At 43.1% G+C, this 22,224-nt stretch overlaps 1 protein-coding gene across 13 annotated transcripts in view; it reads left to right on the top strand.

The window, feature by feature from the left end:
• The window catches only part of dmd (dystrophin), a 177,103-nt gene that overhangs the window by 91,979 nt on the left and 62,900 nt on the right, over window positions 1-22,224 (top strand). For all 13 annotated transcript variants that reach the window (XM_034605352.1, XM_034605394.1, XM_034605431.1 and 10 more), the window contains 15 exons: window positions 932-1,101; window positions 1,616-1,739; window positions 2,792-2,870; window positions 4,639-4,751; window positions 5,535-5,663; window positions 8,605-8,797; window positions 11,109-11,254; window positions 15,454-15,554; window positions 15,671-15,782; window positions 16,758-16,871; window positions 17,054-17,209; window positions 17,299-17,469; window positions 19,289-19,471; window positions 20,039-20,173; window positions 21,370-21,519. In XM_034605352.1, coding sequence (XP_034461243.1) covers window positions 932-1,101; window positions 1,616-1,739; window positions 2,792-2,870; window positions 4,639-4,751; window positions 5,535-5,663; window positions 8,605-8,797; window positions 11,109-11,254; window positions 15,454-15,554; window positions 15,671-15,782; window positions 16,758-16,871; window positions 17,054-17,209; window positions 17,299-17,469; window positions 19,289-19,471; window positions 20,039-20,173; window positions 21,370-21,519 — 2,076 coding nt within the window. The remainder of the gene's footprint in view (window positions 1-931; window positions 1,102-1,615; window positions 1,740-2,791; window positions 2,871-4,638; window positions 4,752-5,534; window positions 5,664-8,604; window positions 8,798-11,108; window positions 11,255-15,453; window positions 15,555-15,670; window positions 15,783-16,757; window positions 16,872-17,053; window positions 17,210-17,298; window positions 17,470-19,288; window positions 19,472-20,038; window positions 20,174-21,369; window positions 21,520-22,224) is intronic.

The raw sequence follows: 22,224 nt of genomic DNA, 5'->3' as shown, positions 1-22,224 counted from the left end.
GTTGTTCAATTATAACCCCCCCCCCCCCTCCCCCTCTCAACAGTTGTCTCATCTCTTTCTGTAACTACACTATCAGTAAATTCCCCTCCCTCTTTATCTGCGTCTCTCCGTTGTCGCTCTTCAAGCTGACACGCACTGACAAGTGATAAGATAAAGACAAAGTGCTGCTGTGTCTTTTTAGTTGTTTGCTGATAAAATACTGCACTGTAATGTTACTTTTATCCTTTAAGCCTCTGGAGAGCTTCACACTGAGCGCTGAGTGCGTTTCTGCAATTATTTGTGTTAGGTTTGCAAATGACAGGGATGTAGTGCTAAATTATAGGCCCTATACATAAGGAGTCACTTCCTATAAACTTTTCGTTTATAGGAAAAGGGTTGTTTTGTCCTTTAAGCCATGCATACATTTGTTATCTCTGAACAGCATTCATTCCTGTGTATGCTCATACTCTTCATGCATACACTGAAGTTCAAATCCATCCTGAAGTTACTGGTCACACCGGATGCACACACGTCTTTCCCTCGCTCCCTGTCTCTCTCTCTCTCTCTCTCCTCCTCAAAGTTGTCCATTATAATCAGTCAGATAATTAGCAGAGTGACCTCAGAGGGCAGTCCCCGCCACTTCAGCTGTGCACGCACGCGTCTGCATGAAGGAACCCAAGTAGTTGTGGCAGCTGCTTAACTGCCAGTAGACTTCCCTGCTGAAACAAACCTGAACACGCACATACGCAACACTGAACATTGTCCAGAACTGGAAACTCACACATATAAGATAATCACATACACATGTGGAGGAGACTGATTCTTGACGTGTGGGATGCAGCAGTGTATGCAGCCATGATTTCAGATCTTTACGATTTAGTTGGATCCTTGTAAACTGATGTAACACTTGCACTTTTATGCACTTTTCGTGTTTCTTTCTGTGGGTGTCCAGCTGTCATCGACTGTCAGTGTGGCCCAGCAGTCCGAGCTGACCCACTCTGTCACGACCACCGTTACCAAGGTGACAACAAGTGGGAAGGTGTCCGCTGTCCGTCAGACACGAGAGTCGCCGCCACCACAGAAGAAGCGACAGGTCGTGGTCGACTCTGAACTCAGGAAAAGGTGAGTATTTATTGGTACAAAGAAGGTGTCTACTCTGAAATATCATTAGCATAATAACATCCGACATTTCTCTTCTAACTTATGTTAAATGTTCAGTTACATGCTCCCATTTCTGCTGTCTTATCTCAGCAGGTAGGTGACGAACACTGCAGATAGAGAGAATGAGTATCTGTGATGGTGATAATAGAGGCCAGCTTACAACCGAACCTTTGATAGTAGTGAAGTAGGAAATTCTGTTCATCCTGTAGCAAGGAGAACTTTAGTAGACACAGTTTTTTTGTTTTGTTTTGTTTTGTTATACTTTTACTTTTTCTGTATTACAGATGGAATTCTTCTACTTTTTAATCCACTACACTTTACTCTACTATTTACTTTGCAGATTATAAAATATGATGAAGTGTAAAAGATGAAACTGCATCATGGGTATTTCATTGTGCCTGTACACACAGATTTTATAGAAAACACCTCACAACAGCGTTGTTGTTAACTCTGCCGAGTGCATGTGTGTCGTCAGGTTTGATGTGGACTTCACAGAGGTCCACAGCTACATGACCCGTGGGGAGGCCATCCTCCAGAGCCCGGAATTCTCAGTGTCACGAAAGGAGGGCAGCATTCAGGAGCTGTATGATAAAGTGCAGGTATAATACACCCTGTGTGTGTGCGTGTGTGCGTGTGTGTGTGTGTGTGTGTGTGTGTGTGTGTGTGTGTGTGTGTGTGTGTGTGTGTGTGTGTGTGTGTGTGTGTGTGTGTGTGTGTGTGTGTGTGTGTGTGTGTGTGTGTGTGTGTGTGTGTGTGTGTGTGCATTGTGCGTGTGCGCGTGTGCGTGAGACACCCACTGAGCTTAATCTGGTGAGACCTGCGAAGCTGAAATAACAAGGTTCCATCTCACAGCTGGGTCAGGAATGAATTTTACTTTCTCTATAGCGATCACATGTGTGAGGATATTCTGAAGTGTTATTCTGCTTAGAGGACAACGGTGATGAAGTATGAGATGCAGCGAAGTGTCCATTATCATAGTGGAGTTATTTAAACTTTGATGCAGCAGCTGCCTGTGTTTACCTTTTGGCTGAATACGTTCTCCAAAGCAGAAAACATACAAAATAACCACAGAAAACTGGAAGAACAAGAAACACCAGGTTTGCTGCAGAGGTCAAACCAAAAGAAAGAATAGAACATCGAAATAATCTGTTCTCGTCATAGTTTTCATTCATGAAATTAAAACTGAATGTATATGTAACACACTCAAACTGAAAGAAATGCAGCTGGATAAACATTCATTTGAACTTGAAGAAGAAGCAGGAACACAAAAGAGTGGTTTCTTCGATAAGTATGACGGAGATAACAAGATGATTAAAGATCTCAGATTGGAAAGAAAATGTTTTTGTTGCATAGAATACATTTTTTTTCTTAGAATTTTATTAAATGAAGATTTCTGAAACTGGTACTTGAGATCTGGCAGAATAAGATCAGAGGCTACATGACCTGTTACTGATTGGAAGTTATCCTCTTACCACCCGGATTCATTAGTTTATGTTTTACTTTTTCTAATGAATGATAATTCTCTAGCTCTCGACCCGTCGTTCTTTTCGCTGTCTGCTTCTCCACGTCAGTCTCTTGTCCTTTAACTCCCCCATTTCTCCCTCTGCCCCATCACTCACTCCCCCTGCCTCCCTCTCTCTCTTTGCCATAGGCGATAGAACGAGAGCGGCCAGAGAAGTACCGTAAGCTGCAGGAGGCAACACGCACGGCGCAGACCCTGGTTGAGCAGGGTAATGTGCACACTCACTCACACACACGCTCACAGACACTTGTTCATTCACATGCATACGCGCACACACACATACACACAAGCACACCCTGTCTGTCCCCATGGTAACGTCTCCACCTGGCCCACCCTCTCTCCTTGTCTCCATAGAAACACTGATAGAGAGAGGAACAGACAGAAAGAGAGAGAGAGAGAGATGTCTCTTTTCCTCTGTCCTCTCCTCTGTCCTTGTGCGATTGTTTGGGCTCCTGAAAGCACAGAGACACTCAATTTATACTTTTTTCTTTCACGCTGCTGCTCTCGTCTTAAACCAAACATTCCTCAACTTGCTGAGCATGACTGTGTGTGTGTGTGTGTGTGTGTGTGTGTGTGTGTGTGTGTGTGTGTGTGTGTGTGTGTGTGTGTGTGTGTGTGTGTGTGTGTGTGTGTGTGTTCATGTACAGTCTTCTGTGGCTCTCAGCCTCGAGCGGCCTGAGTTGCTGAAGATGTAAATCTTTGCAAACACTTCACGCACTGGTGTTGAGCAAGATACTTGAAGAATCCGCCAGTTATCACAGATTACTTTACTAAGTAATTGGTTACATTGGTAGTTAGATTACTTTCATGACTCAAACCCAGCCCTATCAAAAGTGCCTTAAAAGGAAAAATTTGAAATGGGGGAACAGAAGGTTAAAATACTTAAATACTTAAATTAAAATACTACTCCCATGTGTGTTTTAAATATATAGCTACAGCCAGCTGCTGCTTAGTGTTGCTGAGTTTATCTTAACTTACCTCAGGGCCATTTGAACAACCTGGAAGTCTGAACCAGGGTTCATGTATTAGCAGTTTAGTTTTGGTTTCACTTAAGACTTTAGAATGACATGTGAGTCTTGTAATCATCGCCTACGTGGGCTGCATCAACCTGCTGTTGTTAGTCGTTCTGTATGAAAGGAGAAAATGAATGAACTGATTCATTTTGTTTAATTTCATTGCCACTTTAATATCCTTATGGTATTAGTACGAGTATAAAACATGCAAACTCCACACAGAAAGACCCCCTCTAGCCTTCAGGACTTTTTTTTTGGAAGATAGAAGGCTACAGTCACTGCTGCCTTAGATCTGCACATGGGATTTGTCACCGAAAGAACAAATATAACACTTTCAATTACACCTCAACCTTAACCCCATCAGCTTCAGGGTTACATACGATGGCACTTATCTAAGATGAAGCTTATGCTTGAACGTAATGGAAGTACAATTACAGGAAGAAGAAACAATTTCAATCCTGCGTGCATGCCAGATGAGAAATGCGAGCCAGGATGCTGCCTTTTCCAGGTCCAATTATCATCCAGCCGATGGGGCTCAGTTTGCCCTTTAACAGGCAGGAGAGGGAATCCATTTTTTCTAATAACTTTCCGCATTGACTCTTGGAGGTTTTCATTTTACGGGCACTGGAGTTTTATGTGCACTTTAAATTGGTCATTCACATCAAAAAAAGGTTAGTTAGCATTGAGCATGAATGCACATTGAGGTGTGTGTGTGTGTGTGTGTGTGCGTGTGTGTGTCTGGTGAATAAACAGATAAACAGTTTTAGAGCTCAGGCTTTGTGCAGAATACCAATAGCTTGTCTCACTTCTCCTGCAGATGACATTCACCAGATTCTGTGTGCATTGAGTGTGTGTGTGCATTTCTGTCTGTCCCCTACAATGAGGCCAGTCGTGCATGTGTGAAGTATGAAGCGTGTGTGTGTGTACGAGTGAGTTACCCCCCCTCTCTGTCTGCTCCTGCAGAGGGAAGCCGTGCTGATGACATTGCCCAGGCAGCCGAGCAGCTGAACCAGCGCTGGGTGGGATTCTGTGCCCTGTTGGCAGACAGGCTGGCATGGCTGGCTTACCAGACAAAGGTACACACACCCACACAACACACACACACACACACACACACACACATACACACACACACACACACACACACACAGACTTCCATGTCTGCTCTGTGTCACTCAGGTACTTTATACCTTGGCAGAGTATTTTCTTAACACAATATATTAACAGTTGCCGACCAGAACTCAGTATGCAGTGTTGGTAGCACCTCATCTTTCTGTAATATATCCAAAGAGATAAAAAAAACCCTTGGCTTGAGCAGTTATGTCGCTGCAGATAAATATTCAACTTAAAGCACCGGATAAAATAAAGTCTGACTTAGTTTTACGTTCATATTTTACACTGTTAAAAAGTATAATTAGCTTAGAGATAAAGTTTACACGAGAAGAACAAACGTGTCACCCAGATATAATGTTGGGAGCAGCAGTGGGATACCAATTGTGATGTCAGACACAGGGGCATCACACAGGGAAATTGCCAAGGGCCCTGAGCTGAAACCCAGGCCCCTGAGAGCAGCTGATTATCTGGTTCAGTGTAGAGGCCCCAGGCCCCTTTTGCCTCGGGCCCCCACTGTCCCTTGAAACACGCCTGATCAGACGTGATAACAATTCTGTCCCATCAGAGGCCGGACTGACTGTTTTTTTCGGTTTTGGCTGCACAGTAATCTTTTAATTCTGAGAGCAGAGGTTACTGAATGGTCTCTCACAACCTGGGAAAAAACACATAGGTAGATATAGTGTCCAAAGACCTTCAGTCTCCAGGGGCTGAATGTAACGTCCTGAGTGTGTGTGTGTGTCCTGCAGGTGCTGTCCTTCTACAGCTTGTTTGAGCAGTGTGAGCAGGCAGTGGACGTCAGTGAGAACTGGCTCAAGGTCCAGGCGCCTCCAGCATCTGAACCAGAACCACTGAGGGTACAACTGGACCGATGTCGAGTAAGTGAAACGACGTGTGATTGGTTCCAGACGTCACAACAATAAGCAAACTTTACTTGTACATTTATACTTTGTGTTTCATTTTATTGCCCCATGCTTGTTTAAGTCTGCTTGTTGTTCCTTTTACATTTTCTTGTACATTTCTTCCTTATTCTTTCATGCATCTGTTTGTCACAGCACTTTCCTGTAAGTATTCATAAGATTAATTACATTTAACTTTAACTTCGAAGTTAAAGCAAATAAGACATTTTAGTTTTGAAATCTCCAAAGGGTGAAAGCTGGGAAGTGGCGTTGAGGTCTTAAAATATATTTTTAAGAAAGGGTCTTGAATTTGATTTCTAAAATCCAGCAAACACCCTGTGGTTTGGATGATGACTGTTTTTTGTGCTGTTTGTTATTCTCCCAGTTTTAGTTCCTGTATTGATGTTTTTTTATCTTCAGAGATATTCTCTCTTCCTCAGAATCACTCTGTTCCTTCTTTTCTCCTCTAACACACCTTATCGTTCTCCAAATCTTAAAAAGCATTTTACATTCCAACATCGTCAGGCAATCCAATCTTATTTGTGCAGTAATGTAGCAGACTTTGGAAAATGGTCAGGAGTAAAATCGAATATACATCCCTTGAAGTAAACGGACTAAAACATACCAAAAAAGGTGGATTTTCCCTGGTTCCCACTTGCTGCAATCAGACTTTTGTTTGTTTTCCAAACTTCCCTTTTCCCAGCAGTCCCAGGGGGTTGCAGCTCACAGTGCTGTGTCCCAGAGGAGAGGCAGAAGTGGAGCTAAAACTAAAAGCTTGTTTCCTTCCCGTGCTTCAAACTGCATAAGTTACTGCTTGTTTATTGTAAAATGCACCATCAAGCTCTGTGTGTTTTGGCAGGAAGTAGAACGTTCTCCCGGGACACAGATCTCGATGCCGAGGAAGCATTTCCTAACTTAAGGGTGGTTGCTTTACAGATCCAGCAAATCAACTGAGGCTGATTTAAGGATGAACGTAAATACCATTTACGGTTCACGATATTTTTCGATTGGTCACCTAGTCAGTAGAGTTTCCTCATCCCCTGATGCATTTCTCTTACACGTCATCATGCCTGTCTCTTTGCTCAAAGCCTCCCACGTCCTCTGGATGTCAGTCTTTTCACAAGAGGAGTCTTTCCTCGTCTTTTTCTTCTCCTCCTTTTCCCTCTCGAACGCCTTCCTCTCGCACTTAGTGTCTTTTTCAGTGTCTTTTTCAAGGCACTTCATTTACAGCCCTTGTGACAGCTCATCATCTGGATACCTGTCTTTTCTGAATGCAGGCCTTCCTTATTGTTCCATCTCTTGTTATTCTATGTTGAAGGACTCACTGTCATCAGGAGCCTCATTTTCCACATCGAAGGCTTTTATCTTTAGATTTGCACCCTACATTCTTAGTTAAAGGTCTGTTTCATGTTTCTTTTACCAGCTGGAAAGCCTCCATCAACCTGTGGAAATCTGACATATCTTGTATGTCAGCTTTTCTAGTCTTTACCAAAAAAACAAAAGGAGGACAATTTATGAACTTTATTATATTTACATTTTAATAAACCCCACCTTTGGGTTTGTGGCTTGTTCTCCTGAGCTTCTTCCCCTCCCAGTTCTATCTGAATTCTATTTGCAAACACCTCAGACTTTGAAATGCTGCTTTAAACTCAATGTGTCTATAGATGATTGGGCAGTTTAAACAGCCGTCAGAGTGACTCGCACACTGAAACACACAAAGGTTTATTTCGATAACATCTAGATGAAATGTCTGAAAGTAAAAAAGAACAGGCAGTTGAAAAACAAACTTAAAAAAGAGAGTGATAACAAAATGTGAGGCGCAATTAAAGTGAAAGAGGGGACGTAGAGACAGAGGGGAGAATGTAAATCCCAGAAACATTAGAGAGGATGGAGGGATTTCAAAGTAAGAGAGGAATAAGGACATTTAGGAAAAAGGAGATGAAGAAGTGTCTCTCGCTGTAGCTGCTGACAAATTCACACAAACAAGGTTTCCCTCAGAAGTGCGCCCACACTTTCTCACGCTGCCACACATAGACACAAGTGGAGAGTGCACGTCCTCTTCCCACACATAAACACTTTCTGAGTTCCTATCTTTATATTAAACGGGAAAGACTTCAGAGAAAATACAGTATTTACTGAAACAAAGCAACCTTCCCGCAAGCAAACCGTGCCTCCAACTGGCAGCTTATGAACCAATGTTCTGACAAGGATATATATGCTTGTGCTTTCTAACATTATTCATAACTAATGTGTCTCGTGGCTCTAGGCTAGAGTATCAACTGACTTGGTGCTCATAGGGGAGCTGCTTTCAAAGCCTTCATCCAGGGACGGATCAGTGAATATTAACTTGCCACCTGCTACACCCACAACTCATGCTGGGACTCGTTTGAAACTGGATTATTTGTGGGTTAAAGGATAAGGTGGTTTGGTATTCCAGCACCAGTAGGGGGCAGGAATTAGTAATGGTTCAGTGGATTCATATTCAAACATGATAAAGTAATTTTTGTATTTTACTTTGGCAGTGAACACAAACCAGGTTTTGAAGAATAGCGAAAGCAGTGATCCTCCCTCCTCTGTCTGTTCTGTTTTTACAGTTTGAAGTTCAGAGGAAACAGTTTCACAGCTTCAGTTTTTGCTGAGCTGGTCTAATTTCCTGCTTGGCTTCCTATTCATTAGAAGCTGGAAATATATTTAAACATTTCTGTGAAATCGAACTGATTAAGCATAAGGCAAATGGAGTGGAACTTTAACTAGGAAAACACAATAGTTTTGTGGAGTTACGTTATTATTGGACGAGACCCTGTGGAATAGCTGAACAGCCGTTTCCATCAATTTCTCTGTGGCAACAAGGGAGTGGTGGATGAATAACGTGCTCTCCTCCTCATCTGCTCATCCACGATATGACTCCTTGTGTCCTCAGGAGGAGGTGGCTCGCCTGGCCTCCCTGCAGCCTCAGGTGGACCTGTTGGAGAAGCAGCTGCGGGAGCTGAAAGAGGAAAAGGAAGGAGAGGAGGACCCTTCTGTTTTCCTGGACGCCGACATCAGTGCCTTCAATGAGCACTACCAAGAAGTCCTGGAGAACCTGAGGGCCCGAGAGAGGCAGCTACAACTGGGTGAGGGACGAGCTATGATGAGTAACATTGTCCCGGCCGCTCATTTGTGAGGAGCAAACCAGTTCATTCACCATTTCTGTCACATCTTTCCATCCCTGTTTGTGTCTACGTGCCCTCAATTTGAATAGCTTGTGGGTAGTTTGTCAGAACAATTACAGCATTCCTAAAATATTTCGTAGTCTCGTAGTTTTTGAAACCACTACAATATTTACACGTGTATTTACTTTCAAGGGAACAAGATGCAAATGAAGGGGTTAACAATATGGGAACATACTATACTGTAACAACAGATGAATTTATACTAATACGTGACTAAAAATATGATTTTGGACTCTTCATTCAGCACTTTAGTGAAGAGAAGTGAGTGCAGAGCCTTGGCAGCCTGCTGCAGCCCACACACTGGATCTGACAGACTTGGTGTGACAAATGTCTCTGCCCACAAACGCAACAACGAGCCAACATTCAGCGGAGAAACACGTGTTGTTGCTGCAGGAGAAACCGAATGAATTCCTTCCAGGGAGGAAAACAGTCCTGTTTCCATATGATCTGCTCTCTAGTTACGACCACAAAGCGTTTTATTCTAACAACAAAATTCAGCTATAGGTAAAAATGTATCTGAAACAGTCATATAAGAGCTTCCTTATATCTTTGTCAGGTTGCCAACCCAAATAACTAACCCCAGTGACATGCACTCAGCAGCATAATGCAGCATCGACTTCCCGAGGAGAAACGTTCTGCCACTCAGAGCACCCTATCTCCCACTCAACAAAGGAGAGTTTGACATATTGGGAACTTTGGCAAAGCCTGTTCGCTTTCTTATAAAGTGCTAGATGAGAAAAGTTGATACCAATGTTTTGGTTGCCATGGCTGCACATGCAGACGCAGCAGCATTGGAATTACAGCTGTAGTGTATGACTTTACAGTTTTCTCAAAAGAAAAAAATGATTCCCCATTTTTCTCTTTTCCAAAATGTTTATTCAAATCAACTCTGTGCAACTTGTTAACATGAAAAGAAAAGTTAGTTTAAAGTTCAAGTTCGTGGTCAGTGGGAGGAAGAAGAGATGTGTGGTCCCTCCCCATGTTCATCTCCTCACAAATACATTTTTGGCGAACTACATTCTCTGTAAAAGAAAACTTTCATTTAAAGTCTGTAGTTTTAAGAGCTGTGTGTCCTCCTCTCAGTAAACAGGTTCACATGTCACAGCCATTTTTAGAAGTGGTTTACAAGTTGAGCCGACTTGTATTTCTGACTCACATGTGGCGTACCATCAGCGATTAACACCTCTTCGCCTTCTTCTTGTCTCCAGCAACTGTGTCAGAGGCATAATCCAATTTGTGCTGCTGCTTTCATGTGTGGATGCTAAAATGTATTTTGTTTTTCCAGTAATAACAATGAGACTTAATCAGATATACCAAGAAGCCAAAGGCTACAGCCATCAAGACGAGAAAAACTAAATCAGACGTGTTGTGACAAAACAAGAGCAGATAGCTTTTTGTATCAGCGAGGAAGAGGATGATGGAAGAAACAAGAAAACAAAAAAATACTGCCACCGAGCAAATGACACAGAGGGGTGAGGCACTGACAGAGAAAAATGCCGGGAGTGGGATGAAAGGAAGAGAGGGAGAGTCAGCTGGAGGGAGATAAGCGAGAGAAAGAAAGAGAGAGATGCTGACACCCGAGCAGACAAACTATACTTGTTTACTCACTCAGACAGTTTCTTCCCTCACACCACACACTGCCTTTTTCTCATCCACACCAGGGGTGAGATATCTAACGCACACATTCGACCGCTCACACATGGCCTGTGTGCAGATGCACGCAGATTACTGTGTCAACTTCCCAAGGACGGCGATGGTTGAGAGGCATCTCTGAAAGGAATGCACTAGTTATTAAAAGTATACTTTTTTCTTTTGTGGTTTCTTTTTCCGCCTCTGGAGTCAGTTCTTGTCAGGTCAGCACATTTCTTTGAATCGGTTCAGTTCAAATCAGGGAAGCTTTATTATCCCAAATTAAAAAGAGTCCATTTACCAGAGAAGTACAGCGTTGTTGCTGGATTAAATTTGCAAAAATCCCATTTCATTTTGTTTCGTACTCTCCAGGCTTTATAAAATCAGGCTAGATAGAATTTAAATAGGCCAAAAACAGGCTGAAGAGCCTACAAGACTCCAATAGTTCTTTAATATATATATATATTCAGGGTGATATTTGTGAATACGTTCAGACATTCAAGTAAAATGTGTTATTCAGACTGTGTTGTAGACTTTGCAGTTTGCTGACATTTTACTCTTTCTCTCTCCCTTGTCTGTCAAGTTTTGGAGAGCTTGCCCCCGGCTCGTTATAAGGAAACCATATCAGTGCTGTTGGCATGGTTACAACAGTGCGAGGCCAAGCTGGCCATCCCATCCACGGCCGTTACAGAGCATCCTATTATGGAAGAGAGACTGAAGGATGTTCAGGTAAACACACACTAACACACACAAACCCACACAAACACACACTCCCAAAGTTGTGTTTTGGTAAGAAGGAACTTACAGCATTTACAAAGTAGACATCATTATAGAAATATAATTCCTCTACCTCCTGTAACATGATGCATCACAAAGTTTGACTCTAGGCCCAAAAACAACCAAGCTTGTAAAAGTATTAAACCCCAGGACTTGATTTCTACAGTAAAATCTGGGACTTGACAAACAGATAGTGGAGTTCATCCTGAACAGAGTGACGTGACGGTGCCTTGTACGGCAGGTCAAACTTTTGTGGAACTGGATTTTACGTGGAGCGGTGGAATCGACTTTGTACTCATTTGACTTTGGGGGATTCTTTCTCACTATATGCTGTCCAGTGTAGGACTTGAACCTTGACCTTTGATAAATCCTCTTTCTCATCTAACTGACTTTGATTGTGTTGTGCCCTGTGGTATTGGAGATTGGTATGTGACTCATAGGTGGGTGTCCTCTAATCACACCATCCTCAAGGAGTCAGCAGTGATTGAGCTGATAGGTGGATTCGCTCCGTTTCTCTCTGTGTCTATTTCTCTTGACAACACTGCTACTCAACTCTATCTACAAATTCCCATTAAATGCCAAAATAGGGTTGGCTCTATCATCCTGTTTGGTTGTATAACACTGTAATCAGTTTTTACTACAAGTAGTAAAGTTATATTGCCACCGGCGTTGCCAAACTGCCAAAGCAGCACGCTTTGAAAGGGATGCTTCTCTGCTGCTCTTTGAGGGAGCAGGCAGAGAGAGAGGGGAGAGAAAGCAGACGACGGGCCCCATTAACCAACAGTCTGATACATATCCACAAACCAGTGAGTAAATAGTGTGCGTCGGATACACCGGGACTTGCCCAAATTGCTGCCGTGAACATAAAATCCCTGTTTTTTAAGAATTGTTAAGTAAGCTGGAGCGTGCTTTGACTGAGAAGAGGTCATTTTCAACTAAGTTTGAATAAGCCCCTGCACATGGAGATAGTACAAACGAAAGGTTCTATGAACTGAATGTAGAAATGATAAACATATATATGTATACGACCCATTTCACATTATTTCCATTCTACCTAACATTTTGTCAGACAGATTAAATTAAGATCTTTATTCAGCCTGTACAATAAACACAAGTTCCTGGAGTTTTGAGACATACAAATAAACAGCAGGCTCCTGATAAGCAGATAGATCCTCCCCTCTGGTCTCTAGTAGCTCTCACATAGATCAACAACAGTTAGAACAGCTTTCTGTACACTAATGGCCCTCAGTCGTGTGCAGCTCTATCTGCTGTACAGCACACTCTTCATTTGAAGCAGCAGTTTTAAAGTGAAGCTAAATGAGACTCTAAAACCAAGCAGGAATTTCTGAAGTCACTGATTTTTGTGAAGCTCCACTTGCATCTGCTTAACATGCAGAGAGCAGACCAGAGCTGCTGCTGCTGCTGCTGCTGGTGCTGTGTGTGTGTGTGTGGATGTGTGTGTGTGTGTGTGTGTGAACAACTCCACAATTATAATAGGTGGGCGAGCAAAATCCCAGTGGAGCAAATCAGTGTCTGTTTATCACAGAACAGATACACACATATTCTCAAAAATGCCAGCGTGCCGGTATGCATATAATACAGTGGTGAATGTACAGCTACACTTATGTACACAAACTGTTTTTCCACTCTGTCATTATCTGTATGTTTTGAACAATAATGCATGTTCTTCAGATTCTGTTGTTGTGTTCAATTTGTCGCTTTGTTTCTCTTTTTGAAGCGTTGAGTCTTTATCTTAAGTCAAGGTCGCACCATCGAGGTAAATGTGTGTAGGAGTATGTGTGCGTGTGTACTCAACCCTCTCTAAAGTTTAGAATGGTCTTGTAGCGTAGCAGGGAGATCAAGCCTTGTAGCCAGAGATTAATTAAAGTCGATTGTAGATAATAATTAGGAATTCATTCTGCATACTGATGGGCTGTCATTAATCTTCAGACGCCGCTGTTTCCCGTCCCGTCGCTCCCAGAGACAGGACTTCTGCATGTGTGTGCATTACGTGTTCAGTTTGTGTGGTCGGACACTTTCTCTTCTACGCACATGACAGCATCACCTGTCAATTCAGTAGCTTTCTGGATATAAATACACTCGAGCTCCTGTCAGGTGAGATCTTTGTTTGAGTGCTGACTTGCAGAGCTGGAGCAGACAGTAAAACTAACTGGCAGCTTGTGCGGAGATGATGAATGATTTTATCGACAGCCACTCGTTGAAGTTATTAAAGACCTGATTGCAGCCTATAATGACTAGCCCTGATTTTAGTGTAATTACATCCTTGGATTGAATTTTGATTTTGCAGTAGAGAGAGGGAAGTGGGGATGGGCTGCACGGATAAAAGATTGAGCCTGCAATTAATATTTTAACGTTATTTGTTTATCTGCAATTATTCATTATAGTCTCTGAAGAATTCGGGAAAGTCCTGCCTTAGTTTGAAGCTTTTCTAATGTCTTGTTTTGCTCGAACAACAGTCCAAACCCCAACAGTATTCAGTTTACAGTGATGTGAAATACAGGAACCTGTAGATGTTTGAAGAAGTATTCGTTTTCCTATCTTTTCCCAGGAGTTAGTCTGTCACAACCACAACTTACAGTGGGAGTATTTAAATGCAGTGAAAACTGGTTACGTCCAGGTTGGCAACATCCTGGAATTTGCTAAACTCTGACTCTTAATTATGAGTAAAGATCAGTGTATAAAACTTTCAGCCAATTTCTCACCATTGCTTGTGCTGGATAAATGGATGGATGGCAGGATCTCCATGCTGTGGCTCCATCCCATGATAACCACTGTGCAGACTGAGGCTGCAAATAACTTCCTCTGTGCAACATCACAGCTTATCCAGGATATTTTGGATTCATTTCTGGATAGAGGCAGGATGGGGAGACTCGTCGTCCATCTTTATTTACAGTCTATGATTTCAGTAGCAGCATTCTTCCATTATTCCAGTTAAACCACAATATCATATCAGTGATAGAAAACTATCAATCGGTGTAGGGAACACAGGCAGGCTGACCCAAATGCAGCAAAGAGACTTTACTGAAACAGTGACCAGGGTTTACAGGCAAACAGGCAGACGGGTCCCCAGCATGATCATCACCCTGGCTGATGGAAAGAATACTGTCTGGTTCAGGTCACACAGATTAATCAGCTGTTTTGCATTATTTTGCATTGTGATTCGTCACCTCTTCACCTTTTTTGCAGAAAATCTGCTCTAATAAAGCAGCTCGCTCGTGTCAAAGTGAAACAGGGGATGGATGAACGTGTGTCGGAGGTTTCCGGTGCTGCTGGATTAAAAAAAAGTCAGTCAGAGAAATGAGGAAAAGGCCAAAAGTCGTAGCAGAACTAGTCCCTAATACGTCCCTGCTTGGGATTCAGTGTGGCAGCAGGAGGATTGAGGCTAAGCCACAGTAACTGGCAGTTTGAACTAAGCTTCTGAGACACCTTGGTGTGAACAAGGCTCTCTTCTCCCAGAATCTCCCAGGAATTCCCTCATCTCTCCACTTGTGATTCCCACTGAACGACAGGGCGAGCAGAATCAACCAGTGTGAAAAGGATCTTGTTTGGAAATGTTCACAGTGGCAGCTGAGTGTTGAGTCAGCTCCTGAACCTTCATGCTCGTCATCCCTCCTTCTCCCATGTCCTCCCTTCAGTGCCCTGCCATGTAACTAACGTTTTTACCAGAATGACTTTTTACCCAAAGGATTTTCGCTCAATGGCTTTTACATGAGTTACATGATAGTTGTCTGACAAATCGTATAAAGACGTGAGGCGTGTTTTCTTCTGCTCTGTCTCTTTTTGCATGATGTGAAGATTCCCTGATGTGCAGAGTAAAGTGTTCCTGTTCTCTTCATCACACTTTATAGATAAGCAGAGAAACGATGAGCTCAACTTTTGTCATTTGTCTGTTTTCACGATTTGAAGCCCGTGTCAGTAATAACAGTAACGATGGCTCTGTTCTATTTAAATGGGCCCGTAAGTCATGTCAATCTGACAGTGATCCCGCTTGATTGATTCCAGGGTCCTCAAAGGGAAGCAGCCAAAAGAACACAGCCATCATTCATTTTGTTCTTTACACCTGTTCTTTACTGTCACATGTCAAATCATCTAAACTTCTGTCTGTGATTCTACGGCTCTCGTCCCCTCAGGACCTCCAGGTGGCTCTGACTGAACACCAGGGGGAGGTGGACTACCTGACCTCCACTGTGGAGCAGGTCTTCCAGAAAGCTCCGTCAGACATCAGTCAGAAGTGAGCCATGGGAAATGAGTGATGTGTGATCAATTGAAAGAAACAAATCAAAAGGATGGAATTTTGCTACATATTGAAGTACTGATCACACTCCATGGTCTTCTGTGCTGCCGTAGGTATCGGATAGAGATGGACGCCATCATGGCGCGTTGGAGACGACTCAGCACCACGCTGGAGGACAACGCCCAGAGAATCCAGGAGCTCAAGGCCAAACTGATTCAGTTTGAGGTGAGATGCAGACGAAGGAAAATCAAACGCTGTATTTGTTCTTCTGTGAGCGGTGGAGTCACAGATTTTGTGTTATGATAACAATAAATATTACAAATGTATATTGGACGCTGTTAAACCATATTGTGATTGACAGCTGCCAACGCCTCCCTGAGTGCATACCACAGGACCTGATTTCACTTAGCATTTATCAAAAGCTTTGCTTTAAAATCAAACCAATTTTAAACACATCTTCCCTCACACAAGGTAAATCCAGATTTCTCCCCTGCCTAATTAAAAACCAAGCCTGATGTATTTTACATTTGACAGCCCTGGAGTGTTTCATTTATTATCTGGATTCTCAGTTAAATCCTCGTACGTCTCAGTTTTGAAAAACGAGCCCTCTCCCTCTTAATTTTAGCAACTATTTCATATTTTAAAACTCATTATACCGTATAAGAAAAGTTTGCTGGTGTGCACTAAGCTGAGGGGGCAGTAGCTTACAGGCTTGCACATTCATTCTCTCCTGTTTGGGCTCATGGTGTGTGGGCACCGGCCCGTTTAGTCTGTTTCCAGATTCATGCTGGTCACAGATGAAAGGGGGGTGTACACTAGAGTGTGGATACCCCACCCAAGCCCCTCGGACATGGCAGGGCCTGTTTTTTAGTTGGTATATGTCTGTAATTGGGGGAAACAAGCAATATCCCTGTCAAGGAAAGAGTAACACAGACTCAGTGGTCCTCTATAGTTTCCAGATGAGATGGGGGGGATTGAAAGGAGTCGCTGTGAGGAAGTGACCAGATTCTGGTCGGGTTCAGTTAGTTTCCTCCATGGCTCAGACAGACAGATAAATGAAGTGCACATACACTCTCCCTCCAATTAGAGCCGTGAGATCGCTGGGTGTTCTGGACTGATGCCCCAACTCATCTACTTCAAGGGGTCAGCCCTAACTTTCACTGGGATTTGTCTCGCTCCTCTTTTGTCTTCCTTCTGCAGAACGATGTAAAGACTTTAAAGAAGTGGATGGCAGATGTGGACGTCTTCCTGAACGAGGAGTGGCCGGCGCTGGGAGACTCTGAAGCTCTGGAGAAACAGTTGGAGCAGTGCACAGTGAGGGAACCTTGCATCTGGGTTTTACTTTACACTACACTTTCACTTTCAGTGTTCTGGTTGCATCATAAATTGTATTTCTTACCAACAAGTTCCTCACATTACAAAAAAAAGGAATTAAAAGGTTATCTGTTCCAATGTGAGCAGTCATATTCCTTCCTGTGTCCCGTGTGACTGACCAGGCTCTGGTGAATGACATCCACACCATCCAACCCAGTGTGAATGGCATCAATGAGGTGGGTCTGTACCTGAAGAAAGAGGCCGAGCTGCCGTTCGACATCCACATCCAGAAGGAACTGGATGAGCTCAACGCCCAGTGGGAGAACGTCTGCAAACAGGTGAGTCACCTCAACCCAGAGTGTGGTGCCTTCTCCTGCTTTCACATGGAGTGTTTGTATTCATGTGTCCTTCTCCAACCACTTCCCAGGCCTATGCTAAGAAGTCCGCTCTGAAAGGAGGCCTCGATAAGACCATGGCTCTGAGGAAGGAGATGCAGGAGATGCAGGAGTGGATCAACCAGGCCGAGGAGGACTACCTGGAGAGAGACTTCACATACAAGACCCCCGAGGAGCTCCGCAAGGCCGTGGAGGAGCTCAAGGTGTGTGTGCCAGAAACAGGCCTCTCGTGGCAGAGGCAGAAAGAGACCGATTGAAGATGAAATGAGTGGCCGTATGAGTCTGTGTAGGTTTTCTCTGGAATCGAGGCTTTTTCTTCAGATTCGTGATCTCGGTCTCAAGGGTCCTTCGCCGCCGGGGCCCAGCTCTGACCGACTCTGTGCAGCTGCTGCAGCGGTTCTTTCTCTCTTCTCTGTCACTCCGTTTTGATCCCGGTTAATTCCAGGTCGATTACGCCCCCGTCTTCCTGCCTCTCTGTTCATTGTTGATGCTGAAAACCAGCTCTCTCTTTCTTTCTCCCCCTTTTCTTTTCATCTGCTCACAGCTTTGAGACTCTCTTTCAACCCCCCCCCCCCCCCCCCCGCTCTCATTCCTCAATATCAAATTGCATTGATTCTCCTATTCACCGCCATACTGTTTTTTTTTTTTTTTTGCTTTCATAACTTTATAGCAATGCATTTCTGATGTAGAAGTTTGTCAGTATTTGCTTTGTGATTCACCTAAAAGCCTTGGCAGTAGCAGTCTCCATACCTGATAGTCAAGTTGAAAATGAAAAATTGATTCCACTCTGCTTGCTCCTGCTAATCCCCCCCCCCCCCTCCTCTCACCTCATCCTCCTTCTCCTCTCCTCTCCTCTCCTCTCCTCACCCTTTCTGCTCAACCTTAAAGGAAATTCCATTCTCGAATCACTCGTTTATTCCCGTAATCCCTCGTTCTCCTGGTCCCCCCCCCTCTCTCCTGCTGGGAAAGCCACAGACTCATTCATTGATTCGTTGGGTTACTTGTTCACTGCATCTCCTCACACTCTGTGGCTTCGTCAACTAGGGAAACATTGATTCATTTGTTCATGCATCCAACGCTGTATCCATTAGGCTGCCTCTCTCTCTCTCTGTCTCTCTCTCTCTCTCTCTCTCTCTCTGTCTCTCTCTCTCTCTCTCTCTCTCTCTCTGTCTCTCTCTCTCTCTCTCTCTCTCTCTTCCATCTCTTGCTTTTTGTCTCTTGCCATCCGTCTCTCAATTCTTTCACTGTTGCCTTAACTTCTAGGACTCAAGTTAAAACTACAAGACTTGTTAATGCAAACAAACCGAATCATCTAATTGCTTTTCTTAAAGGCCGTGTTTTCTTGTTGAGCGCAGCCTCAGCCACTTTGTGCTGACTCCAGAAAGTGTTCGATCTTTGTGCAGTTGTTTCTTTAGTTTCACATCCAGCATTAAAAGACCCAACAGGTTTTACAGCAGCAGCTAGAGGTCAGGGATGTAGGAAGTCAGGTAGAGATGAGGGTATTCCTAAAATATTAAGAATACTTGCAGTTTGTGGTATATGGAGTGAAATGTAAAATCATTTAAACAACATGTCATAATGTATTTTCAGTGGTGGAAGAAGTAGTCAAATATTTTACTGAAATAAAATTGCAAAGAGATAAAAATCTACTCAATACTGTATATTTTGAAAAGTTATTAAGTACATTTTACTGTTAATATTGTGTAATAATTCTATACAGCAGTAGCATTCACCGATTCATTTTTTTAAGGCCTTGTGTTTTTATTACAATATATTAAAATACCATCCAATGCTAAATAAAATTTCTGAAAAGCTTCTCTATACATGTCACAGCTCTGAGTTTTCAGGAAAATCCGAGGTCCAAGGTCGTAAATACCTCAAGACGGGAGCTTTTCATATGAACTCCTCTCACGAACACAAGCCTATTCGAAGGCAGCAAGTGTCTCTTGCTTCCAGTTCACCTCTGCTCTCCCTGAAAAACAGCCCCTCTTTATTTTCTCCGTTCCTTTGTCTCTCTATCAGAGGGCTCAGGAGGAGGTCCACTCCAAGGAGCTAAAGGTGAAGCTCCTCACCGACAGCGTGAACAGCTTCATCGCCAAGGCCCCGCCCACAGCCCACGACGCCCTGCGCTCGGAGCTGGACGTGCTGACAGCCAACTACCAGCGCCTGTGCAGCCGCCTGGATGGGAAATGTAAAACTCTGGAGGTATGACGTTTACCTTTCTATCACCTCAGTCCTGCAAATGGTAATCAGATCCCTGTGGGCTTTTGTTTGAAGGTGCATTTATGTGTGAAAGTTAAGAGCGTCTCCGGTTGTTTTCTTCCATTTAAAATGATACCAGAGAGGTGTAAGCTTCATCAGAAAGTCAGTTTAAATGAACACAAGATGTGTTTACCATTCAAGCTGAAGGTCTCATGAAAAAAAAGAAAATATGGCGTCTACAGTGATTTGCTGCCACCTGTCCTGAAATCAACGAGATGTTGTTTTTCTTCTTCCTCCTTCTTCTCCATCTTCACACTCTCCTCTCTGCCTCATTTTCCTGGAAGATAATTACCTCTGCGTCTTGGTATTCCTGGTAATTCAGCTCTATGGGCAAAGCACTCTCGCTATTTATATTTTGTTAACGCGCTGTGTCTGTCTTCCTTCCATTTAACACATACAATGTCAGAACCATCAGGCTGCACAATCTGTATTTTCCATCAATTGATTTCTCTCCATCTCCATTGTCGGATGCCTCCTAATGATTTTGCCTATACGCTGTGTGTTTTGCAGGAGGTGTGGGCTTGCTGGTGTGAGCTGCTTTCCTACCTGGAGCAGGAAAACGCCTTCCTGGATCAGCTGGAGCAGAAACTGGACGAGACAGAAAACCTGCAGGGAGGAGCAGAGGAGCTGCAGGAGGCGCTGGATGTGAGTGTGAGGCGGGAGGAGAGGGGGCACACCTCCATTCAGGGGACTTTGTTTAAAGAGGACAAGGTGGCAGGGACATGGAAAGGGCAGCATGAGTGTCCTTTTCCCCTGTTTTCTGTGACAGGACACGTCCAACACGTCACCGAGGGAAACAACTTCTGTCGCCTGCAGCCCTGAGCAGTGGAAACACTCCCACTATGACAGTTTGGGTAGAGCTGGGGTGGATAGAGACAAACAGCCAGAAAGATTAGATAACTACATGAAATCGATTGTAAAGATTGCTGTTGTGTAATGTGCTGTGGCTGAAAATGAATATTCGAGAAAGAAGAGTAACACGTCGGCCCCTGAGGCTTTAAACCTTTTTTTCCTCATTCTTACATTTAAGTTTTAGTTTCACCTCGAGAGATTATGAGTTAACGATAGCAGATATATTGTTAAATGTTACACGGCCAGTAATAGATGAAGTACGAGAGAAATGCAAAACAGAAAGATAACACCCGAAGGTTTCTTTGCTTTGCCGAGAGATATAATGTGAGAGTTAAGGTGCGATGTAAAACTATAAAAATCATTTTTTATATTAGCAGGCATCTGGTGAAAGTAGAGTCAGTGTAGAGGCTCCTCAGATAATAGAGAGATTCTTTTACAATAATAACTGATGTTCAAGTATAATATTTTATAAATCAAATAAAATGATGATATTATAAATAATGTCCTGTATTTCTATAAAAAAATATATTAAAGCTCGTATAAATACAGTAAGATAATATAAAAGTACTATTACATAAAGGAGGTCACAGAGTTTTTATTATTTACATACATTTAGACATTTACAAGACATTTATGTTACATCCAGGGATTTGGTGAGTTTAACAAACGCAAACAGCTTAAAGCCTCTTCTTTCATTTACTGTTACCGAGAACAGAAATGCAAATAGCTGCCCACTCAGCTATATTTTACTGCGCTAATGGGTAGCCAACCGAGCTTTTGGGGGGATTTCAGAAGATGTGAAAAGCTGTTAAGCAGCAAGGTCAGACAAACAAAGGCTAACTGACCTGTTTTAGCATCTAATTATCATCATCTAACACTCTTACTCTGCAGAATTTGATACGTTTCTATCATAGAAGCTGTCGTGCTGGACAAGGGATGGATAAATACATGTTGTGATGTTGGTTGTTTGTGTTTGTGTGTGTGTACAGAGCCTGGAGGTCCTTCTGCGTCACCCGGAGGACAACAGGAACCAGATCCGAGAGCTGGCCCAGACGCTGATGGACGGAGGAGTCCTGGATGAACTGATACAACAGAAACTGGATGCGTTCAACACACGATGGGACGAACTTATGGCCAGGGTGAGATTCTTTATTTATTCTTTATTTTTATTAGTTCGCACATTTCCCCACGTCTCCCTTCCCATTTTATTCTAGTCGTCCTCACCCATCATCAATATGCTCTCAGCCTTTTGTGGTGAGGCGCCAGAATAATGTCCTCCAGAGACTTTCAACCTATCTGAGACATTGAGTGAGTGTGTGTGTTTGTGTTTTCAGATGTCTCAGACTTCTTTTATATTTTGTGTGTCCTCTCTGTTCTTGTGCCTCCTTTCATATGGCGTGTATGTCAGCATGTGTGCATGTGAGTTGAGGCCGCGCGGCTCGGAGGCCTGTTTGTGTGTCATCTATAAAGAGGAGAGACACGTTTGTGAGTCTGTCTGGAAAAGAAAGTAAAAGCACACAAAGACCAAAATACTGCCTCAAGGTTTTTCCTTTTTTTTTTTTTTTGACCAGAGGGGACTGTGTGTTGAGAGAAACCTTTGGTTGTCGTTGTTTATTTTGTGCACACTACCTTGATCAGTGCTGTCTGAAGGACACACTCTAATCTCCAATTTATTTTTTAACCTTTCCCGGGACAATAAATTAAAACTCACTGGACATTTCAGTATAATTTGATTCAAACTTGACTTGAAACTGCAGATGTCATTCAAATCAAAGTTAGACATTATACAAATCTATTCCTTATCTACTTCCTACTTCTTATGCAGAGAAAATGTTATCATAATT

The sequence above is a fragment of the Hippoglossus hippoglossus genome, chromosome 2 (assembly GCF_009819705.1).
Source record: "Hippoglossus hippoglossus isolate fHipHip1 chromosome 2, fHipHip1.pri, whole genome shotgun sequence".
Taxonomy (NCBI): domain Eukaryota; kingdom Metazoa; phylum Chordata; class Actinopteri; order Pleuronectiformes; family Pleuronectidae; genus Hippoglossus; species Hippoglossus hippoglossus.
Note: the sequence above shows the minus strand (reverse complement) of the source record. Positions and strands in the feature narration are given on the sequence as shown.